This window comes from Serinus canaria, chromosome 8 (assembly GCF_022539315.1).
Source record: "Serinus canaria isolate serCan28SL12 chromosome 8, serCan2020, whole genome shotgun sequence".
Classification (NCBI taxonomy): domain Eukaryota; kingdom Metazoa; phylum Chordata; class Aves; order Passeriformes; family Fringillidae; genus Serinus; species Serinus canaria.
The window spans coordinates 942,506-960,040 of NC_066322.1; the positions used below are offsets into that span (position 1 = coordinate 942,506).

The 17,535-nt window shown below is 52.2% G+C and overlaps 1 protein-coding gene across 1 annotated transcript; it reads right to left on the bottom strand.

Annotated features, from left to right (window-relative positions):
* Positions 1–4,500: 4,500 nt before the first annotated feature.
* Positions 4,501–16,516, bottom strand: LRRC40 (leucine rich repeat containing 40). Its single transcript, XM_030226719.2, has 15 exons — positions 16,351–16,516; positions 15,672–15,853; positions 15,349–15,422; positions 14,558–14,687; positions 14,094–14,217; positions 13,710–13,852; positions 13,062–13,234; positions 12,246–12,336; positions 10,021–10,066; positions 9,206–9,314; positions 8,590–8,697; positions 7,395–7,505; positions 6,558–6,635; positions 6,200–6,385; positions 4,501–5,581 (listed from the first exon to the last, which is right to left on the bottom strand). The coding sequence occupies exons 1-15, from the start codon at positions 16,499–16,501 to the stop codon at positions 5,476–5,478; spliced, it is 1,812 nt and encodes a 603-aa protein (XP_030082579.1). The 5' UTR covers positions 16,502–16,516; the 3' UTR covers positions 4,501–5,475.
* Between the last annotated feature and the right edge of the window lie 1,019 nt (positions 16,517–17,535).

Consider the following 17,535-nt stretch of genomic DNA (forward strand, 5'->3'; position numbering starts at 1 on the left):
TAAGATTCCAGCTCCCTCTGGAATGGGGTAACTCCCTCTGGAAAGGGGTAACTCCCTCTGGAATGGGATAGCTCCTTCTGGAGTGGGGTGACTCCCTCTGGAGTGGGGTGACTCCCTCTGGAGTGGGGTGACTCCCTCTGGAAGGGGGTGACTCCCTCTGGAGTGGGGTGACTCCCTCTGGAAGGGGGTGACTCCCTCCAGAACAGGCTAACTCCCTTTGCTTTGGCTCTTCCCTCGATTCCATGTGCACACACTACAGGAGAACACCGAGGACAGGCAGGTTTGGCTCACGGATGGAGGAAGGTTGTGATGGTGGCAGTAAAACTCCTTTTGTTGCTGCTAATTTAACTCGTTAATTTTTCATTTCAGACTCCCCATTGACATTGTTGTGTATTTTCCCCCTCTGCTCCAGGCCCTGCTCGGGATATTCCCGTGGGTGAGGCTTTCTGGGATCCTGGACTGGATCCTGGAAAGGGATGGGCACAGACACATCCCAGGGAGCAGCAGGTGACCCCGAGCCAGCCCGGGAGGAGCATTCCCAGCACAGGGCCAGGGGAACAACCCCTCATGTCCCAGTCCTGGGGCTGTTCCCAAGGGAGAATCCCAAAGCCCAGACTGTGCCCAGCTGCTGCTGCTTCAGGGGTGCCGGGGTCCAGCCCGGTTATCCCTGACAGCAGAATGGAAAAACACAGGGAAGGCCCTGCAGGGGTTTTCAGGGGATCCCAGTGCCCTCAGGCAATGGCCAGGGGCTGAGGGACAGCTGGCTCTGGGATCACCTGCACCATTCCCACCCAAAATCCCACAGCCAAGGGTGCAGCCACAGCCCTCGGGGATGCTCCACTTCTCCAAGAATTCCCAAACCTTCTCTCTCTGGCTGTGGGAGCTGGGCAGCTGCAGGCCCAGGGAAGCCCCCAGGACCCTCCACCCCTGATAATTTCCCATCTTCCCAGGGCCAGCTCACAGCTCCTACCCAGGTGATGGCAAACCAGGAAAGTTCTCAGCCAGTTGTTCCCAGCAGCGACCATTTAACATCCTCAAATCCGGTTTCATGTTTTCCAAGGTTTCTTTTAACACATCCATGTCTGTATCCGTGTTTGGTGGCAGTGCCAGCCCTGGGAGGGGACAGGGGGGTCCACACAGGGAGCAGGCAGGACAAGGCTGAGGGTGAGTGGGGCAGCTGAGAGCAGAGCCAAGGAAATCCAGGAAAAATGTGAATGGAAATGTCCAGGAGGTTGGTTTGCTGTTGGTAGTGAGCACTTGGAGTGTAAAGATGTTAAACCTCTTGGTTAAAGACCTTCCCAGGGCCTGAAGGGGCTCCAGGAGAGATGGAGAGGGACTGGGGACAAGGCATGGAAGGACAGGACACAGGGAATGGCTCCCACTGCCAGAGGGCAGGGATGGATGGGAGATTGGGAATTAGGAATTGTTCCCTGGGAGGGTGGGCAGGGGTTGGATGGAATTCCCAGAGCAGCTGGGGCTGCCCTGGATCCCTGGCAGTGCCCAAGGCCAGGCTGGACACTGGGGCTGGAGCAGCCTGGGACAGTGGGAGGTGTCCCTGCCATGGCAGGGGTGGCACTGGGTGGGCTCTGAGGGCCCTTCCCCCCCAGCCCATTCCCATTCCCAGGGGGGCTGGGACCCCTCTCTGCTGGAGTTTAGCACTGAGTTCCCTGATGCAATCAGAGATGTCCCTGCACAGAGCTCTGGGGGGGATGAAGGACTGGGAATGAAAACCAGGGAAAAGAACCCCCCCGAAGGGCTCAGGAGAGGCCCCGGTCCCAGGGGGATCAGGGTGTTTATTCCCAGGAACTGCCCTGGATGAGGGATGTCCTGCTGGGACCCCCTGGCCAGGCAGAGCCTGTCCCACAGCAGCAGGGTTGGGGACAGGTCCCCAAATGGCTCAGGGGGTGACAGAGCTGCAGGGTCAGCACCCACCCTGGCAGGATTTGGACATAAATAAACCCAGCAAGTCCCACCTCAGCTCGAGGAAGAATTTCTTTCCCTGGGGGCAGGGCCCTGAGCAGCTGCCCAGAGCAGGTCTGGGGTTTCCCTCTCTGGGGACATCCCCGTGTCCCCTGCTCCAGGCTGGGCTGGATGGTGTCCAGAGGTCCCTTCTGTGATTCTGTGAACTGGTGGGATGTCACAGTTAGAATTCCCAAAGGAAACTGGGGATGCTGTGCCAGCTGGAGCTCCCTGCCCGTGCCCATCCCTCGCCATCCCTTTGGAAGTGCACAGCTCCAGGGCTGTCCCTGGCAGGCAGGGCAGGCCCACCCGTGCCCACACAGCTTTCTGGGCAGCAGTTTGGACAGGACACAGGGACCCACGGGGAGCTGGCCTGGCCCTGGAGCCACGGGCAGGCACAGCCGTGGTGTCACCGAGGCCAGGCCTGCAGGGCACCACCACCCAACCCCAAACGGCACCGTTTGCAAATTTCATGGGATTTCAAACCAAAAAACAAAAGGAAGCCCCAAAAAAAGCTTTTTGCCAATCCTCTCCCTGGCTGATTCCGGCTGATTTAGTGGAAGTGACTGACTGGCACCAGTCTGGGCACTCCTGGCACTGCCCTGTGTCCCCTCCCTCCCTCCTCCTCCTCCTCCCCGGGCAGGGCACTCGCTCATCACTTCGGTTTTCTACCTGTGAGTACTGTATCCAGTTCAGAACCAACAGCTTCCTTTAGTAAAGATTTTACCATTTTATAAAAGACATGTTTAATTATGATGGAGATGGCTGTATTGTAATTAATATTTTGAGATAATTGTGATTTTGAGCTTAAATTATATACAGAAATGGTCATTTTTGTATGTGTTCAAAGATTGCTATATTCCAGATGACTGTACTTTTCAGTTGAATTCCAGTATCCATGTAAATAAAGCTGAATGAGGAAATATTTACTACTTTATTAACATAGATTGTGAATGTACTTCATGTTTTTTGCAGTATAAAGACTTACTGAACTTGAAAGCTGCTTCATTTTATGTGCAAAAAGGTACTTCAAAAATTCTATTTTAAATCTATTGATTGAGTGCAATCAGCTCCTGTCCCTTGGCACATGCAGGTTGTCCCCTCCCCGTGCCCTGGAGGGCCTGGCCCGTGCTGTGGGGTTGCTGCATTTTGCAGCTGCTCCGTGCAGAGGGAGCCCAGGGACTGAACCGATGCTGTGCAGTGCAGCAGAGCCATTTTCGGCTTTGCTGTACCCACCTTTTTCAGTATTTCCAAAAAAAAAAAGTGTTTTGAATAACATTAAAAAGTCTCTTTATTGTATAAATAATAAAAACGTCACCTTATTGTAAGGCTTTTGGGTGGTTTTTTTTTTTTTTCCTGGCAGAAAGGAGGTTTCAGAGGGAGGGAAAGGGGGGAATGAGCCTGGAAAATTGGGCAACTCCCAACTGGGGCTCCCCTGGTCCAGCTGCAGCCAGGGGAGACATCAAATATGGAAAGGGAGCGATGGAAATGGGGAAGAAAACTCACGTTTGGCAGCTTGGGGGGCAAATGTGTGGAAGGACAAATGCATGGAAGAAATGGATGAAAGGATAAAATGTATGGAAGGACAAATGCATGGAAGGACAAATGCATGGAAGGATAAATGCATGGAGGACAAAGGCATGAAGAAATGAATGAAAGGACAAACGCACAAAGGATAAAATGTATGGGAAAAAAGGGGGCAGGGGGTGAGGGCAGCAGCAGTTCCATCATCCAAGGAGCTGCAGAAGTGGCCCTGGAGCTCCAGGTGTCCCCTGCTGTCACTGCACACAGCCCCTGTCATCTGCTTCCCACAGGACAGATCCTGCCCTTCCCATCCTCACTCCCCCAAACCCTTTCCCAGCCCATTCCCTTTCCCATTTCCTGCAGCCAGGACCAGGTTCTGCTGCTCCCCTCCTTGGGGACACAGGGAGGGACAGCTGGGCCTGAGCCCCCAGAGCCATCCCTGCTCCAGCTGGAAGGCAATTCCCACACCTGGGGAGCTGTGGGTGAGCTCAGAGTGTTTTATGTTCACCTAGACACGTTCAAAACCTGGGAATTTTAGTGAGGAACTGTAAAAAATCCTGCAGTGCTACAGCACCTCCAGGGCTGTGTCCATGAGAGACCCTGAGGGGCTGGAGAGTGTCCAGGGCAGGGAATGGAGCTGGGCAGGGGCTGGAGAGTCCCTGAGGGAGCTGGGAAGGGGCTCAGCCTGGACAAAAGGAGGCTCAGGGGGCCCTTGTGGCTCTGCACAGCTCCTGCCAGGAGGGGACATTCAAGGGGATTTGGGCTGTGCTCCAGGGAACAGGGACAGGAGGAGAGGGAATGGCCTCAGGCTGGGGCAGGGGAGCTCAGGGTGGATATTTAGAAAATTCCCCATGGAAAGGGTGCTCAGGCCTTGGAGGGTGGTGGAGTCCCACCCACAGGACTGCTACCATTAAAGATACCACCTGCAGGACATTTGGAAGTGTGTCTCAACAAGAGAAGTTCTCCCTGTTCCCATCTACAGAGCTCAGCTACAGCTTGAAGGACCCAAAGCAGACATCCAAGGGGAACATTTATTGTCTCAGCACAGCACCAGCCCTGTTTCACTCAGGTGAGCCCTGCACACACCTGGGCCACCTCTCACCACCTCACAGCTCAAGCACTCCACCACACTCACACCAGGGGGCAGTTCAGGGGACAGCAATGAAACAAGAGAAAACAGGAATACAAACCCCAGTGCTCCCTTCTGCCTTTGGCCCCAGTGCTTCAACGGTGACAACTCTCACCAGAGCACAGAACAGCTGCAGGAAGCACCATGGTTGTGCTGAAAGCAGCTTTCCTTGCTGTCCTTTATCACAAACAATGTAAACAGAGTGGTGTGGGATCCTGAAATCCCTGCTGGAACATGCAGAGGGCAGGGAATGTTTCACAGCTGGGTCCTTAACACCGGGCAGACTCCCAGCCAGGAGCAGGAGAAGGATGGAAGCAGTGGAGCCCAGGGGTGCTGGTGGGACAAGGGGTACCTGGCTGCTCCTGTGCTGCTGGAATGTGGCTCTGCAGCTATTACAGCAGTGCAGCTGGGCCCTTGGCCAGGCCAGGCTCAGGAGGGAATGCCCAGGCTCAGGTGGGAATGGCCAGGGCTCAGTGAGAATGCAGCTCCAAAGGTAGTCCAGCACAGCAGCCGTGCCCTTGGCCAGGCCAGGCGCAGGTGGCAGTGCCCAGGGCTCAGGGCTGAGGAGGGGATACCCAGGGCAGTGCCCAGGCTCAGGAGGAATGCCCAGGGCTCAGGTGGCAGTGCCCAGGGCTCAGGAGGCAGTGCCCAGGCTCAGGTGGCAGTGCCCAGGCTCAGGTGGCAGTGCCCAGGCTCAGGAGGGGATGCGGCTCCGCAGGTACTCCAGCACAGCAGCCGTGCCCTTGGCCAGGCCATGTTCAGGGCTGAGGTGGGAATGGCCAGTCTCAGGAGGAATGCCCAGGCTCAGGAGCAGTGCCCAGGCTCAGGTGGCAGTGCCCAGGCTCAGGTGGCAGTGCCCAGGCTCAGGAGGGGATGCGGCTCCGCAGGTACTCCAGCACGGCAGCCGTGCCCTTGGCCAGCACGGCGGCACGGGGCGTGCGGAACGGGTTCCCTTCCAGCAGCAGGCTCCTGCAAACGGGTGAGTTACTGGGATAAATCTCCTTGTACCCACACACTCAGCCTCTGCATGAGGATTTCTGAGGCCTTTGAAATTCCTGGGGAGTTCCCCTTCTGTGCTGCTAAAGGAGTTTGGGTTGCTGCTGCCCTGGTTCTCAGCAGCTGAGCTTTGAAACAGCTGAATTTTAATTTATGCTGATAAATCAGTGGGGGTGTAGCACACACCCCACTCCTTCAGCCTCTGCCAGGAGGAGGGAGAAGAAAACTTCCAGAGTGGCTCAGGCTGGAAGGGAGCAGTGGGGTCAGCTGGTCCAACCTCCTGGTTCAATGGGTGCTGCACCAGCAGTGTGACTGGGAGCAAGGAAATGTCACTCCCAAAGCTCCACCATGAGCTTCACACAACCCCCAGACCCTCAGCATCAGTCCTAAATGATGAAACCACTCCCACAATTCTCTGCAATATTGAGAAATTAGGGAAGACACGGAAGAAAATGCCCCGTTCTACAGATGGTCAGAGATGCTTTTTGGGCAAACCCAACACTGCCAATGGGTGCTCTTTCCTCTGGCAAACACTCCCTGAAGAACTCAGACAGAAATGTGTTCCTAAGCAGGCCCCCTGGCCCCACACACCTGAGGTTCTCACAGTTGCCCAGCTCTGGGGGCACCTGGAGGAGGTCATTGTTCTGCAGGTCCAGAGTTCCCAGCTTGTCCAGCCCCTTCAGCTGCACAGGGTCGATGGATCCCACCTGGTTGTTGCTGAGCAGGATGTTCTCCAGGGCTGGGAGGTGATACAGGACACTGGGAAACACCTTAAATCTTCAGGAAGAGAAAGGAGGAATAGTCAGAAACAGGGCATTCAAAAGAGGAGCACTTCATGGGTGCTCCCAGCTCAGTGAAGTGGCTCCTTGTTCTCACATCACAGGAAAATTGTGCCAAACTCAGCCCCGCTCTTTTCATTATTGTATTTTAAGTCTGAAGAGTTGCTCACCTATTAAAAGCAAGATTTATTGTGTGCAGTCTTTTCAGTGCCTCCATTTCCTCAGGCAAGGCTGTCAGAACATTGTTTCTGTTAGCAAAGAAAGACAAACAACAAGCACTGAACTTAGTCAGGGGTTTGGCTGAGAATTCCCAGATCAGCTGCACAGTCTGGAGCCAGTTCACTGCCTCACAGCAGGGGCAAAAGCATGCCAGGGATTCCCATTTCTGCCAGGAGGACACTCAGAGCCTGTCCTCTAAAGATTCCCAAGTATTCCCAAGCAGCCACCAACTGCACACAGCTGCCTGGAAATTTAGCTCCTCGTTTCCAGAGGAAAGCTTATCCAAGTGGCCAGACCCTGGAGCCAAAGTGAATCACTCAGGTCACTCCAAAGCTCCCCAAAATCAATGGATTGAGCTAATCCTAATCTAAACAAGGCCAGGAGCATTTCTCAGGAATCAGAGGAGGCAAGGTGACAATGAGGAGCCATCTCTTGCCTCTCTTTCCAGGACTGCAACAAAATCTGCACCTTCCCTGTCCTAATTCCCAGGATTTTTTTTGGTGTGGTCTTCTTCAGGAGTGTTTTGAAATAGCAACACCTCAGAACCCTTCTGTGAGTGAGGCAGGATCTCTCCACCAGCACATCTCAGAAAAAGAAATGGACCAGTTCTATCTTCTTTAAGCAAGGCCCAAATTTAGGCCACATCCTCCTATTCTGGCTCTGGCACAGAGAGATTTTGGGAGTGAGGATGATTTCAGTGCTGCCATCCCACTGGAACAGATGGCTGCTTTAGGCAGGCAGGCAAAGAAGCTCCCAGGCAAGGAAGTGCAACAACACACATCACCAACCTGAGATCCAAATGTGTCAACTTCTGGAGCAGGCACAGCCCCGAGGAAATGGAGGAGATTTTGTTGAAGCCCAGGCTGACATCACAAACTGATTCTTTCAGCTCCACAAGCCTGAAGCACAAAAGGAAGATGCTCTCTCTATGGAAGCTCATGGTTGCTTTGTAAGTTATTAGAAAACCTGGTTTATTCTACAAATCAAGGACAAATTGTGCTTTTTTCTGAAGGGATTTTGAGGAAATCATGCAATGTCACCCATGAGAGCTGCTGCTCCTCCAGCCTCACATGTGGGGTAAGGCAAAGCTCAAATCATTTATCTACAGTTAATTGCATTTTCTCTCACAAATATTGCTACCAAAGCCTCCTCAGTAAATGCAGTCAGGAGCTGTTTCAGAGACCACGGCCCAGGTGACATCACTGCCACCTCCTGCCCTGGAGATGCTTTAATATGGACTTTACCCACCTTCTCTTGCAGCCAAAAAACCTGACCAAAAATTCCTATTTTTTCCCATCTTTTGTTTCTGCTCTCCTCTTGTGCTGTTACAAACTCTGGGAGTACCTGCTCTGCTTTCAGAAGGTTATTTATTATACCAACATGCTTTGGTGTCAAGGTTTTCACAACTCAAGAAGTTCCCTGTTGAACCCCTCAGAGTCTCTGGCTTAGCCCTAAAATAAATGGCAATTAAATGAGAAAGCTCTCCTGTCTCTTATCTGGATTTGCATGGAATTCTGAGGCAGCTGCACACTCCCCCTCACCCACCCCAGGGAATTCAGCAGCCCCTCACACAGTGACACACAGCATGGGATGCATAAGCAGCAGCTCCCAAAATTGAGTCTCCAGAAGCCTTTTTGTCCCTCTGGGATTGCACCTGCTCAAGCTGCCTGTGCCAGAGGTACAGTGTTCAGCACACCTGGGAAAAAACTGTCCTCAAAAACCAGTGTGGATGATTTTTTTGGGGCTCCCAGAGACACAGCAGCCTTCCTCCTGACACAGAGGGATTACTGGTTCCCAGCAGTGCCAGGGAAAGCCTCTCCCTGGCTGTGGCTGGCCCCGGTGACTGCACAGCCCCACCTGCACACGAGTGCCTCCCCACACTGGGATGGATCTGTGTGCCCAAAGAGCTCAGGGGGAGAACAGCATGCAGGAAACAAAGGCAGGAGAGCAAACCCCAGCTGGGAATGGCCTTCCCAGCAGTACCTTGGGGGGATCTCCCTGAGCTGGTTCTTGCTGAAGTTGACGGTGGCCACGGGGTTGTTGCCCACGGCATCGAACACGGCCTCGGGGATCTCGGCAGCCTGCTTGTCACTGGGACAGGAGTGACACCAATTAACCACTGCCTGCTAATCAACACTGCACTTCCACCTTCTTCTAGAGAACACAGAGAGCAGAACACAGGGAGCAGCTGCAGAAAGCTCCCAGCGCTGCCCCATTCCCACAATGTCACCAAATAGGACTTTTTGCCATTTCCCAACCCTTCCAGGTCCATTTAAGGAATAACTGAGCAGGGACTCCCCTACCACAAGATGTTCTGGGACTTAGTGAAAATCATAAAAGGTTTCAAATGTGCTAAAAGCACCTGCTGGGATTCAGCACTTCAATGAGTTACTGCAGAATATCTGGTAATACAAAAAAATAATTCAAACCCCACCATCTAAATCTGCCCATTCCCAAGCACAGGAATTAAAGGGGGAAATGCCCACATGCAGCAGGGTTTGTGGACAGCTTGGTGTGTAATGAAGGTGGGGAAAAAACCCACAAGCATTTATTGGACAGTGTTCTCACAGCTTCAGGAATGGGCAATATTCCCAAATACCTGTATTCCAATAATTTCAGTGTGGCTATGGCGTGGATGTTGACCTTGGACTGGCTGGGAAGAGTCATGGCTGTCACAGGAGGCTCTTCATTGGGGCCAGGTCCATCATCTGGGGACACCAGAGGGGTGCAGGGACACAGCTGAGCTGCTCTGAGTGGCCCCAGGCAGCTGCCACCACCCCCCTCCAATCCTGCTCTACTCTGGCTCAACTCAAGATCATCAGATTCAGATTCTTTCAATCACTGCCCAATAAAGGTTTTCTACCATCTTGGATTTGGGAGTTCTTTTAGGGTGAAGGAGGGAGAAGGGCTGACCTGGACTTGGCCAAGCAGGGGAGGGAGCACTGGAGATGTGATTCTGTGAGGCTCTGCTCCATGGGGTAAGGGGGCTGGAAACTACAAAAACCAGGGAATTCCAACTGGAAATGATGACCCAGAGCAGCTTTACCCACACTGACCACAATTTCAGTTAAAGCATTAATGTTTACAAACCCTCCTCTACGAATTCCCTTCTGGTTACTCCCCACAATCCACATGAAAAAGCCCCTGCACACCTGAAATGGGAATTCCCATCCAGCTGAGCAGGGTGAGTCTGGGTTTGTAAAGGATAACCCTCAATTCAGAATGTTTATTATTCAGTATTAGCTAATAGGATAAGAAACTGAAATATCACAGCAAACTGTTGAGTAAAAGAAATTATTACTGCAGGATAACTGGGAAGAACTTGGATTTAAATAACCATCTTCCCTAAACTCTATTTTACTTTAATTTCTTAGCATAGTCTCTTTAAAATGAAATGGAAAAAAAGCAACATACCTTGGATTTTGCTTCTCAGATATTTCAGCAGTTCCTGGGTGCCTTTCTTTAAAAAAGAAACAAACCCCAAGTCACTCAGCAGTGTTTGTGCAGCTGGGGGGACAGTGCACAGGGACAATGCCAGCACACAGGGGGAGTCCACAGCACTGCTGACTAAAAATCCCACTGAAAATCCCACAGCAGCTTGGGAACTTGTTTAGTTATCATTTTATTTATTCCAGCTGAAAATTACTCATCCTGAATCACAGCCTCAGGCTACACTTCTGTAGCTCCTTATGTGAAGATTTTTGCCACTTCCAAGAGAAAGAAAAAGTTCCAATGAGCTTTAAAAAGCTCCAGCCCAATTTGCTGTGGAGAGCACATTTACAGTGTCAGTGAAGCTGACTGCTCACTGTTCTGCTACTTTTGTACGGCCCAAATCACAAACTCTGGGAAAATCGTGGCAGTTTGCATCATTTGCAGAGATTCCTAACAGCTCCAAAGATTTCCCTCAGTCCTCTCACAGCAACTCCCAGTGGTCAGATACAGCTGCCACTGCACAAACCTGTGGGTAGTGAAGCCCAATCTCCTCTGCACTGTTTGTTTTAGGGCAAAGGCAGGTTTGGGGTATGATTTTACAGGTTTCAGAACCAGGGACTGACCTAAAGTGCTGGATGTGAATGAACATTTCTCATTCCAGCTGACACAGCCTAGGAGACCGGGTGAACACAGAGGGGTAAAGGGAATGTGGATGTTGGAAAGGAGGGAATTGTCACAAGGAGACAGGCAGGGAGAGGGGGACTGTGCTGAGCATGGCAAGGGAAGCCAACAGGGAACAAGCTGGGAAGTTGTGAGGGAAAGGTGAAGGTCAAACTGAAATCTCAGTAACAGATGTGTGGGAAGGAAAGCAGAGAGCAGGGTAAAGCTCCAGAGCCAAGTAATGGCATGGGACTTTACAAAAATAGACCAGGATTTACCAGAAATCAACTGGAAATTCATCAAGAACCAGGAATGGGGTTGGGACTGGAATGAGAGGCCTGAGGAAGAGAAGGTGAGCCGAGCAAGGCTGGAGAAGGGAAGAGAAGAATCTGCTGCTCCTCTACACTCACCCCAGTCCTTTATCTCAGTATCCACCTGCTCCAAGCAGTGCCTGGGGAGCCCTAAAGCTCCTCCACCAATTGCTCCTCTAAACCAAGTGGAAAAAAATCCAGCCAGGCAGAGAAAATTGCAGCCACATGAATTTCCAGCGTTGGTGATGGATCCAGGCAGCACAAGCAGAGTGTGGCCTGATGGGCTCCTCGTGCCTGGCCTTTGCCCCACGGGGAAACACAGCCCAGCAGTGACACTTGCAGCTGAAGCAGCAAACCCTCAGTAATCCAGGAACAGCAGAACTCCAGCATTCCTGACTCAGACTCCTTTCCAGGAGCACTCTGGACAAGTGCTCATTAACTCAGGGCACACTCTGCTCCCTCAGCCAGGCACACCAGGGCTTCCCTCTCCTGACAGATGTTAACAGATTTCATTGCAACACAGACTTGTCAGTTCTGCTTATTTTGGGAGCATCCCAGTGCTCTGATTTTACAACCCTGGCAAAGACACAGAAGTAGGAATGTACAGCACCACTGAGGAGAGGGGGCAGCCAGGGAAAACATCACAGGGAACTGTGCAGCAGGAGTGGTGCCCAGGCTCCAGAACCTGCTGCCCTAAGGACTCCTTTTCCTGGGAACAACTCACACCCTCCCCTTGCTGCCTCCCTACAAGAGAACAGAGCACTGAATCCTAGATCCTTCATTAAGACAAGACCTTAAAGCCCATCCCACTCCACCCCTGCCATGGCAGAGACACTTCCCACTGTCCCAGGTGCTTCCAACCCCAGTGTCCAGCCTGGCCTTGGGCACTGCCAGGGATCCAGGGGCAGCCACAGCTGCTCTGGGCACCCTGTGCCAGGGCCTGCCCACCCTGCCAGGAACAATTCCTGCCCAGTATCCCATCTATCCTTGCCCCCTGTCCTGTCCCTCCACCCCTCTTCCAGCTCTCTTGAGCTCCTTCAGGTGCTACAAGGCCACACTGAGGTCACCCCAAAGCTTCTCCTCTGCAGGTGAGCAAACCCAGCTCTCCCAGCCTTTCCTCCCTGCAGAGCTGCTCCAACCCCCTGCTCATCCTGGTGCCTCCTCTGGACCCTCTCCAGCAGCTCCAGGTCCCTCCTGTGCAGATGTGCACACGCACAGCCAAACCCCAGTGCTCACTTGCAGCAGGTCTCTCCGAATGGTTCTCAAAGGATTTCCCTCCAGGGCCAGGAATTTCAGCTGGGGGAGATTCCCCAGGGTGTAAGGCAACCTGCAGAGGGGAACAACTGATTGATCCCAAAGCAGCTCCAAAACCACTGCTAAAGAATGTGCAGTGGCTGCTCAGAGGGGATACTGGAGGTCAGGTTCACAGGAAAAGATGCAGAATCCCAGATTAATTTAAATTGGAAAAGCTCACTCAGACCATCAAAGTCCAAGCTCTGCCCAATCCTCACCTTGTCCCAGCCCAGAGCACTGAGTGCCACCTCCAGGAATTCCTTGGGCAGCTCCAGGGATGGGAACTCCAACCCTCCCTGGGCACTTCCAGTGCCTGACCCCCTTTCCATGGGGAAATTCCTGCTGTGCCCACCCTGAGCTCCCCTGGCCCAGCCTGGGGCCGTTCCCTCTGCTCCTGTCCCTGTTCCCTGGAGCACAGCCCGACCCCCCGGCTGTCCCCTCCTGGCAGGAGCTGTGCAGAGCCACAAGGGTCCCTGAGCCTCCTTTGCTCCAGGCTGAGCCCCTGCCCAGCTCCCTCAGCCTCTCCTGGGGCTCCAGACCCTCCCCAGCTCCCTCAGCTGCTCCTCAGAGCACTCCCAAGTCACAGCTAAGTCACAGGCAGAACACAGAACATTCCACAAGTCCCAGTTTGATCTCGGCAATCCCACAACACACAGAGGGCTCCTTCATCTCCTGACTGAGTCATTCCTTAAGTGCCCTTCCCAGGGAAGGAAGGAAGGAGCTGCCACCACCCAGCCCCAGCCCAGGTGCCACTATTACCTACTGATGTCATTGTTGGCCAGGTCGAGCCTCTCCAGCTTCTGCAGCACTGTGATCTCCTCGGGCACTGCCTTGATCTTGTTGTCCCTGAGCTCCAGCACACACAGGGAGCTCAGCTGCTTCAGATTCTCTGCATTCAGGATTTCAATCTGATTCTCCCCAGCGTGTAACTCCTACAGGAACAAAGAGCACCACAACTGTGGTAAAATTACTTTATAACTTATCTCCTAAGTCGTGACATCAGCAGTCATCAGCATGAGGTGGAGAATACAAACTGATTATGTTAAGAGGAAAAACAGTGTATTCACTCCACAGTTACAATGTAAAAATTATAATGAATGAAGTGAATTGATCCAGAAAAAGTTCCCAGAGATAAAAAAATAACTGTTGCAAGCAATATTAAATACAGCTTTCAGTCATTCTTCTCCTGAACACTTTTTATTTTCCAAATCTGCAAAGTCCTGCAAACTCAAAAGGTTGAACAGTGAGGGCAGGAAGAGAAGTTGCACGTTAAACAAAGTTCTAAACACAGAGCTGTCATCTGGTTTTGGTCACAGCACCTCACAAAAGCTGGTGTTTAAAGTAACTGTCATTATTTCAAAGGTTACAGCACAGGCATTTCCAGCAGAGCAGCCATCCCAAGCTCACCTTCAGTAACTTGCAGGAGGGAAGCTCTGGCAAGGAACGCAGTTTGTTTTTCCTCAGGTAAAGCTGCTCCAGGGATGCCATGGTTGCTAATTTAGGAGGAACCGTTTCCAGGTAATTTTTGGTACAATCCAGTTGCCTCAAGCCTGTGGAAGTCAATGTCCAGTGAGAAACAGAGGAGAATATAAAAATACCTTTCTACAGCAGCCTAATTGTCCTGGGGTTTAATTTAAAATAAACACAACAACATTTTGCCAAACAGGTTCTAAAAGCAATAACTCTGATTTTCTTGAGGAAACAGTAACTCTTTAAGGATCTATTTTAAAACCCTGAACATAAGCACAGCACTGGCTGTCTGGTACTAATAACCCAAGGAAAGTGATTTACTTTTCATGGCACTGAGATCTGCAGGCAGCTCCTTGAGCTGGTTACAGGCCAGGTTGAGCCGCACCAAGTTCACCAGCAGAGCAAAACTGGTGGGGATGGCTGTGAGCTGGTTGTTGGACACATCCTGCACATGGAAACAGAGAGAGAGAGATGAGAGGTGTCTGGAACATCCCAGGAGTGCTGCGAGTGCAAAGTTAATTAGTGGCAGAACAGTAAAATTAGGCTGTTGACAACTGTCACAAGTGTGAGAGAAGGAACAACTCCCCCAGGACTGACAGATCGCTGGGGATTTCAGCTTTCCCAAAATAGGTCAAACCAAGAATACACCAAAAACAAACCCCACCATGCAGACATTAGAACAGCCACTGGAATATTTGCCAAGCCCTGCTGCTGAGTGCCAGGGATTGTTAACTCGCAGATAAAGCCTTTCCAAACACAGGAACGGGTCTGAAGCTGTGCTTTACCAGCTCTTCCAAGCTGAGGAGCTGCCCCAGCCCCTCGGGCAGCTGGCTCAGCTCGTTGTGCTGCACCAGGAGGCTCCTCAGACGGGGCAGCTGCAGCAGCTCCTCGGGAAGGCTCCTCAGTTTGTTGTGGCTGGGGTGGAAACACGGAACACAAAGGGAAAGGAAAAACACTCAGGAGATTTTAGGAATGTAACTGAACACAGAACATTTGTGTGCCACAGCCTGCTGGTCAGGACACTGCCACCCCTAAAGAACAACTGGCTATCTTTTTTTATTTGTTCAAGAAAACTTTTAATCCGACTCTGAATTTACAACATTCAAGGTTTTTTTGTTTATGTACTTCACACAAGCAGTGCTAGCATAACCTCTCCTTGTGCACAAATTGACAATATTATCCCAGTAAACAGAAGATTCTGAACCTTCCAGCACAAACAAGAGCTACACAGTTATTTACAATGTGCATTATTCATGACTGGAAATGTTTTATCTTCAGAACTGCCAGTCTGAAGCAAAAAAATACAAATAAATATTTTGTGTATCATTATTCAGAATATCACTGTTTGTACCTTCCAAGCAATTGTGACTTTGAATATCAGTGAAAACAATTTCTAGAAACCCAAGGCCACCAGTTTTGATCAAAAATGGACAATATAACATATATAATATATAATACTATTCTACAATGAGTAATCTGGAGTTAATTTTTTGAAAGAAACATTGCTGTCCTGCACTGACTCACACACGAAAGTCACTGCAGCATTTTTCACATTTGCTCTGTAACATGGCCTTACCTGACATCGAGTTTCTGGAGATTTTCAAGCTGCCCTAAAGCAGAAGGAAGTGATGTCAGTTGATTGTCATGCACCTAGAAAAGAGAGGTTTTAGGACACAGTTACTAAATTGTACCTCAGAGGGTTTTTTTTCTGGGAAGAATTCCTCCCCAGTATCCCCTCCATCCCTGCCCTCTGGCAGTGGGAAGCCAGTCTCCCTTGTCCTGCCACTCCAGGGCCCTGTGAAATGAACACAGGAGGGAAATGGCAAACAAAGATCCAGGACGTTTCCCCATGTCCTACAGGGAAGTACCATCAGAGCACCAAGGGATCCCTGTACTCACGTCCAGCATGGTGAGGGCAGGCAGCAGCTGCACATCCTCCGAGAGGCTCTGCAGCTTGTTGGAGGCCAGGATCAGCTTGGTCAGGTCCGTCTGCTCCCACCAGCGATCGGCAGCTCCGAAGGACAGGTTCTGCTGGGCTTCCTCCGGCGTGTCCAGGTTGATCCTCCACACGTGCTCGGGCACTGCAGCACAAACACAGCCGTCAGTTGAACCCCGCAGGGGTCAGCTCCAAAATTTCACTGCCAGAGTGCTTTTTTGGTGTAAAATTATTGAGTGGGTTGGGCTGGAAGGGACCCTAATGATCACCTAGTTCCAACCCTTCTGCCTTGGGGGATGACATATATAGAGATAGACAAATATATATGGATGCAGATGGGCACATACATATGTGTGTACATATATAAAAACATACATATATATATATATATATGTACACATATATATAATATACACATCCCTATAGTCACTCTCCAGTCCACTGCGTTCTAGAGACATTTTTGCAGAGCTATCAACACAAGCCGATGGAAACATGCCAGAAACGAACAACAGCGACCAGATGGAGCTCCCCGGGAGCCGCTCCCGCCCCGCCCGCAGCCCCGCGGCTCCCGGGAGCTCCCCGGCAGCAGCCCCGGCGAGCTGCGGGGCAGGAGAGCCCCGCGGGCCGGCTGGGCTCACGCACCGTGGGTGAGGCCGCGTCCCGCCAGGTTGAGCTGCCCGCTGCGCCGCGCCAGCCGCAGCAGCCCCTGCGGCACCGGCGGCGGCTCGGCCGCCCGCCCGAACCCCGGCCCCGCGCCGCCGCCGCCCGCCCGTGCCCGCCGAGCCGCCGCCATCGCCGACACAGCCGGAGCGAAGCCGCGGCCGGGGCCGGGCCGGAGCCGTGCTACAGCCGCTCGCTCGCTGCCGGAGCCGGGGCTGGCGCCGCCCGCAGCCGGAGCCGCCCGCCCGCCTCGCAGGCGGGGCCCCGCGGGCGGGCCCGGCCCAGCCCCGGCGCCGCCATTTCCCGCCCCGCCGTGCCGAAATGGAGCCCCGGAAGGCGGCGGGACCGCGCTGCTCGGGGTGTTGTACACGGACACGCGAGGAACAGCGTGTGAAACGGCGCTTTCACATCACTTTATTGGTTTTGCTTTCCCCCTTAGCGCTGTGCGCAGCTATGCTGCAGCTTCCTGGGGGGCTGTGGATGGACGGGCTCCATGATCTCCAGGGTCTGTTCAACCTCAGCAGAATCCCAGGATGGTTTGGGTTGGGAGGGATCCCATGACTGGAGTGGAATGAGGTGATATTCAAAGTTGCAATTGCTTGGAAGGTGCAAACAGGGTTGTTCAGAATAATCATACACAAAATATTCTACACCTCCCACTGTCCCGGGCTGCTCCCAGCCCCAGTGTCCAGCCTGGTGTTGGACACTTCCAGGGATCCAGGGGCAGCCACAGCTGCTCTGTGCCAGGACTTCCCCACCCTCCCAGAGAAGGATTTCTCCCCAATATCCCATCTAAACCAGCACATGGAACCAGCCCCGTGCCTGCAGCTCCTACCAGCAGCTCCCAGTGAGAGGAAAATGCTGATAAAGGAATGTTGGTCCCATGGTGGATTGTAGCTCCCTTCACTATGTAACGGCACATCTGCGTTTCAAACACTCCCCTCTTTGAAAAATGCTTCTACAAGTCGCTCCATTGGAATTAAAATTAATTAGCGAAGGTTTAAGTACACTAGTCAAGTATGTGATTGGAAAAATTCACTTCAGGCACTTGCTCTTGACTAAGGATATTAGCCTCATTATTTTTTTACCAGTGTTCTTTAATCCCCCCCTCACCTTTTAATTTCTCCTCTCTCAATGGAGGCAGAGACACACAGACAATAGTGGGTA

What these genes read in the sequence shown, in the direction of transcription:
- LRRC40 (XM_030226719.2), bottom strand. Translation starts at nt 16,501, where the DNA reads ATGGCGGCGGCTCGGCGGGCACGGGCGGGCGGCGGCGGCGCGGGGCCG. An exon ending in TCCTCAGCTTGGAAGAGCTG is followed by an intron (nt 14,218 to 14,557) that starts GTAAAGCACAGC and finishes TTCCATGTGCAG; the next exon opens with GATGTGTCCAACAACCAGCT. An exon ending in CTGAAATTATTGGAATACAG is followed by an intron (nt 8,698 to 9,205) that starts GTATTTGGGAAT and finishes CTCCTGTCCCAG; the next exon opens with TGACAAGCAGGCTGCCGAGA.